The 6,205-nt window shown below is 33.6% G+C and overlaps 1 protein-coding gene across 1 annotated transcript; it reads left to right on the top strand.

Annotated features, from left to right (window-relative positions):
* Positions 1 to 1,891: 1,891 nt before the first annotated feature.
* On the top strand, positions 1,892 to 6,205 carry LOC110693487 (G-type lectin S-receptor-like serine/threonine-protein kinase B120). The gene is made up of 6 exons (XM_021870602.1): positions 1,892 to 3,256; positions 3,677 to 3,787; positions 3,882 to 4,093; positions 4,422 to 4,632; positions 4,769 to 5,154; positions 5,308 to 6,205. The coding sequence occupies exons 1-6, from the start codon at positions 1,939 to 1,941 to the stop codon at positions 5,620 to 5,622; spliced, it is 2,553 nt and encodes an 850-aa protein (XP_021726294.1). The 5' UTR covers positions 1,892 to 1,938; the 3' UTR covers positions 5,623 to 6,205.

Here is a 6,205-nt window from a genome sequence, read left to right as displayed (position 1 = left end):
TGAACTGGACGGGAAATAAGCTAAAGAGAATAGACCCTAAGTGTGTGTAAATAATATATAATTCTAAATGTTAAAAAGAACGAAGAAAGTATACAAATTAAAATTTTAAATCATACATCGTGTGCATATAGATCTAATATCATATGAGTTATAAATGTACACACTTGATTTGACAACTTAACTTTAACAAAATGATGTCACTTAAAAAAATGAAATTAAAGAAAAATTAACTTATTTTGTTGAACTGAATTGAACTGAACTAAACTTATTCGAGCTGAATTGAACTGAATTGAATATTTTATGAGAAAAGGAAATTAAGAATTGAACTGAACTGAAGTGAAAATAAGCTAAAGAGAACAGGTCCTAAGAGTGTGTAATGCTTACTAAAGAATTGTAGACCATTAAAGTAAGAGATATCTTGTGTAGTCATGTGATTATTGCCTTCCTTCCAATTGTAGCAGATTTTGGAATTGATTCTAATCACCCGCCCTTTAGGGTTCTCTAACAAAAAAATAAATAAATCCACAAAAGATTCAGATTCCTCTGGTTTTGATTCAAATAATTGCATACCATACTTTGATGGCATACTACGAAGTAATTAACTTTTTTAGTATAGAGAACAAAGCCTAAAATTTTAAGGAAAATGCTATACATAGCCCTTAGGACTATATATAAGTATTAAATTTACACTTGAAAATCGTAAAAAGTTCAAAATTCATAAAAATATAAATACTAATTACACCACACCGATTTACTTGTGTTTTTGTCATGAATTTCTAATTTTATACAATTTTCAAGAATATTTTTAATGCTTATATATTAGCCCTTAAGGCTACATATAGCATTACCTAATATTTAAAAAGGTATGTGTATTATCCTATTGCATAGAAAAATTTATAAATATAAGTCCACCTCTTATTAGACGTATCACGTATGCTTTCATTATGTCAAAAAAACAGGTTAATTATAACTCCACCGACTATTACATGAAGATAATAAAAACTATTCTATTTTTTTAATATTAGACGTATGCACTACAAGAAAAATCACTTTTCGTAGCGATTGTACATTCGCTACAATATACAAGTATGTTTGTGAAATAACTAAGGATGTCGTATCATTTTTACAATCGCCATGGTTTTCCTATATAAAATCGATACGGAAAACATAATAATACATATCCACACTATTTTTACACATTTATATAATTTTAGAGAATTAAATGCTTTAGATTTTCTTCAACATGCATATAAAAGCAAAATTTAAGCATTACATAGAGAGAGTACTTACAATTATATACTCCGCATGTCACAACTATGATTACTAGGGATTTTTGAATTTTTTCAAAAGATTGTTTAATTGTATCGATTTTATATTACGAGTTGAAAATACAGGAAATTAAATAAATAATGTCTCAAATTTCAAACATAATATACATGGAATATATAATTAATACCTATACCTTGGGAGTAGTAGTCATACTTAATGTTTCAATGCTTAGAATTGAATTTTGTATTCCGTATACATTATGCACCAATAAAAAAAAAAAAAAAAAAAAAGCATTGTCAGCTAGATCCCAATCCACTGACGATTAATTTTATTCTAATGGTTCATACAATATTTTAGCCAATTAATTTTGTTAAGTGTATGACATGGAGATATATCAATCACTCAAAAACTTTCTATATAATGTTACTACGTACACGTTTAACTGTTTAAGCAGTCTTAGTTTACTTTTTTAAAAAGTAAAAGTCCAAACTCCAAATAAATGAAAAAAAATAAATCAAAAAAGGAATTAAAATGAATAAAATGTTAAGTACACTGTACACACTCAGGATTTAAGGCTCCACATATAAAAGAGGCGCATATTGTCATACATGTTGAAAAAAGGTAGATAATTTTTTCATAAATTTCAAGGTTACTGAATTGAATGAAGAGATGGAAAATCTTTGTCTCTGCAAAAAAATGGTACCCATTTCATATTTTTTCATAAAGATTATATCTTTAATCTTATTATTTGCATATTGTTCAAATGCTTCAAATACAATTGCGCAAGGTCAAGTCATAAAAGATGGAGAAACCCTTAAATCTGAAAATGGGTCATTTGAATTTGGGTTTTTTAGCCCTTCAAATTCATCATTAAGGTATGTTGGAATTTGGTATTCCAATATTTCAGTTGATTTTGTAGTTTGGGTTGCTAATAGAAACAATCCAATTAGCAATAAAAATGGTTCTGTAACACTTTCAAATGATGGGGTTTTGGCTGCTTTTGATGGGTTTGGGACTGTTGTTTGGTCTACTAATACTACAGCAATATCGAAAAATTATACTGGAATTTTGCATAATGATGGTAATTTTGAGATTAGGGGTAGTAATAATTATCCTGTGCCTAGTTTTTCTTGTTGGGAGAGTTTTGATCATCCTACTGATACATATTTGCCTGGTATGAGAGTACCTGTTAATCCGAATGTAGGCGAAAATCGGATTTTTACATCATGGAGGAGTGTGAATGATCCATCATCTGGGAATTTCTCAATGGGTGTGGATCCTAGAGCAGCACCACAGATTGTGATTTGGGAGGGATCGAATCGTCGTTGGAGAAGTGGTTATTGGAATGGACTGAGTTTTACTGGTGTGCCAAACATGGCTGCCTTTTATTACTATGGTTTTAAGCTTTCTAATGCTGATGCAGATGGGATAATGTATTTTACTTATTTACCTTTGGACCGCTCTAGTAAGTTCAAGTTTAGAGTATCATGGGATGGATATGAGAAGTCTATGACTTGGGCTGATGGTGGCAAAGAGTGGATTTTGATGCAGAAACAGCCTGGGAGTGAATGTGATGTGTTCAATAAGTGTGGGGTTAACGGTTATTGTAGGAACGCGACAGGTGATTTCATTTGTGGTTGCTTTCAAGGGTTTGCTCCTAAGTTTCCTGATCAATGGACCAATGGGAGTTGGTCTGGTGGGTGTGTTAGGGAGGCTCAATTGAAGTGTGAGATCAAGAATGGCAGTGTGATTGCTGAAGATGTATTTTTAGAGGTTGACAATGTGAAATTGCCTGATTTCGCGAATCTTTTGGAAGCAGATGATGAGGGGGATTGTGGAAAAGAATGCTTACAGAATTGTTCATGCAGGGCATATGCTTATGTAGGTGGAATTGGTTGTATGGTATGGAGTGGTAACTTGTCGGACATTCAGCAATTTAAAGGAGGAGGCAATAAACTGCACATTCGCGTAGCATCTTCTGCCTTGGGTAAGTTAATTTTTTTTTTTTTATGCAAGTCATTGAGAAGTTTTGGGCAAACCAGATTGGTAGTAAACAATATGCCTTCTTTGAGTGCTTGTTGTGCTTTAGTAGTGTATTACATTTTGATATGTACTATAGTTTGCATCATCTTTTGTATATTTGATTGTTTGATTCGATACTTGATTATTGTTGTTGTTAATTTCTTGTGTGTGGGGGAACATCTTGTATGTTAACAAGGACAAGTACCGTAGGATTGCTATCAATAGCCTGCTTCATTAGATACCATATTTCATATAACTACCACCCTCTGATCAATTTTGCATTGCTAATACTTATAACAGTCGCCTTCTGTTCTTTTGCAGTCCTACACTTGATATTATAACTTGCTTTAGCTTTTGGTAATCTTATCTGTCTTCTGAAATACAGGTAGCAAAGGCAAACTCTCTGGTCCTAAGATAGCAGCTATAGTAGTAAGCGGAGTGATATTGTTTGGCTTAGTACTTTTATGTTTGTGCAAATACCGGAAACAATTAAACGGTAAGACTTGTGGCTCTAGTAGTATTCTATTTGAGGTTTACGGTGATTTACAATTCCACATCTTATGATATGTTCTGTCTGCTATATATTGCAGCTAAAAGAGGGAATGATGCACTGACTATTGGATTGAGGAAAGGCCAAGTATCTTCCACAGATATCTCAGGATCACAGGAAATTATTGGAGAGGAAAATCTGGCAAATGCAAAAGATCTTCCACTGATCAATTACAATCTTGTTGCATCTGCTACAAATTTCTTCTGTGCAGAAAACAAGCTTGGAGAAGGTGGATTTGGTCCTGTTTACAAGGTAACTAATGCAAGATCAGACTTGTCATTTGTTTAGACTTAGGATATATCAATTCACATGAAATTAATCCCAGGGAGCCTCAATTTTCCTGTGAAGTGGCTATTGTTTGGTTGAGCACGGTAGAAATTCCTGTGAGAAGATTCACCTACCAGGAGGGAACTTGGTAAAAAACTTAAATGTCAGGAAATTCTACATAAGAGATTTCCGCCTCCCATGAACTTTGACTTTCCGTGTAAAATATGTTAATCAAACAACCACAAAAGAAGCATTTTTAGAACATACAGGGGTTTTTCTGTATTTGCACTCACACAAATATACTTGGATTCAGGGAACGTTACCTAGTGGACAAGAGATAGCAGTCAAGAAACTTTCAAGAAAGTCAGGGCAAGGCATGGCCGAATTTATGAATGAGATTATGCTGATTGCCAAATTACAGCACAGAAATCTTGTCAGAATATTAGGTTGCTGTGTACATGGGGATGAGAAAATGTTGATCTACGAATATATGCCTAATAAGAGCTTGGATGGATTGATTTTTGGTAGGGTGTTCTATCTTCTGTCTATTGTTGAATATATTTTATGTTGCAGTCTTCAGAAGAACATGCATTATTTGTATTCCCATGTTTTCTGAAGTGAAGCTCTATTTTTTCTTTTTTGTTTGTGTTACGATCACAGACCCCATGAATAAACAGCAATTAGACTGGAAGAAGCGTTTTACAATCATTGAAGGGATAGCAAGAGGATTGCTTTATCTTCATAGGGATGCAAGGTGTACAATTATTCACCGGGATTTAAAAGCCAGCAACATCCTTTTAGATCAGGAAATGAATCCAAAAATTTCAGACTTTGGTATGGCTAGAATTTTTGGAGGAAATCAAGATGAAGAAAATACAAATAGAATAGTTGGAACTTATGGCTATATGTCTCCAGAGTATGCAATGGAAGGTTTCTTCTCTGAGAGGTCTGATGTGTACAGTTTTGGGGTGTTGCTATTGGAGGTAGTTACAGGTCATCGCAGCACTAGATTTCGGTTCTCTGAACACACAAACCTCATTGAATATGTAAGTTTTCTTTTTCTAAACAAGTCTTGTATACAATATACACCTATTGAAAACAATATTTTGTGACTTCTAAACAACACCCCTCAATTCAAATTATTTTGGTCTGTATCTGTTGACAAGACCATAACAAGATTTTTTCATGTATTAATGCAGGCATGGAAATTATGGAGTGAAGGAAGAACAATGGAGCTCGTCGATTCTTCATTTGCAAGCTCATGTCCAAGTAATGAAGTTATAAGATGTGTACATATAGCGTTATTATGTGTGCAGGATTCTGCAGTTCACAGGCCAACTATGTCACAGGTGGTCGTATTGTTGGAAACTGACAGTCTTGCACTTTCTAATCCTAGGGAACCTACTCTTGCTTATTCTTCAAATCGCCGTTTTGTTGACATAGACATCCAAAAAGGTTATCAAGATATTGAGTCCTCAAATCATGTAACAGTCACCATGCTAGTTGGACGATAGGGATATTTGCAGCAAAGGTTCTCCCTTAAGCTCTCCCATTTGTCTAAACACAAGTTTTGTGTACATATTTTCACATATTTAGATTTTTTTGTTTTATTCTGAATAACAAGTATTCACTCAAATGTTCATTACTCTTTTTTTAACGAGGAACCTGGAAGTACTCTGTTGGAGAAGAACAAAGTCAGGCTTGTAGCATTCTTGGTTATCTTACTGATCATGATTGCCTTTCAGGAGTACAATTTGTTCTTTCCTCTAGTCTCTTACCGCTTATTAACATGTTTTTAGACGATTCAGTATGAATGAGTGGTAATCAAATATCTGAATGTGGACTGCAAATGAATTCTGAAGTCCTTTTTTGTTATAGATGGAGCCAGAGGTTTTTATATCCTTAGAGATACATCTCTTGTCTCATGTTCTGATTTTGACCATATCTGATTCCACTTGTTGGTTGATGAACTTTGAAAGTTCTCTTTCCATTTTGTATTACAGAAATTGTAGAAAGTTAAAATTGACGTTTGAGGCTTCTCTTATCTCTTGTGGTGAACCTTTTTGACCCGACAATGAAATATTATTGTATTGTATG

This window comes from Chenopodium quinoa, unplaced genomic scaffold (assembly GCF_001683475.1).
Source record: "Chenopodium quinoa cultivar QQ74 unplaced genomic scaffold, ASM168347v1, whole genome shotgun sequence".
NCBI lineage: Eukaryota > Viridiplantae > Streptophyta > Magnoliopsida > Caryophyllales > Amaranthaceae > Chenopodium > Chenopodium quinoa.
This window is presented reverse-complemented; position numbering and strand designations above follow the sequence as displayed.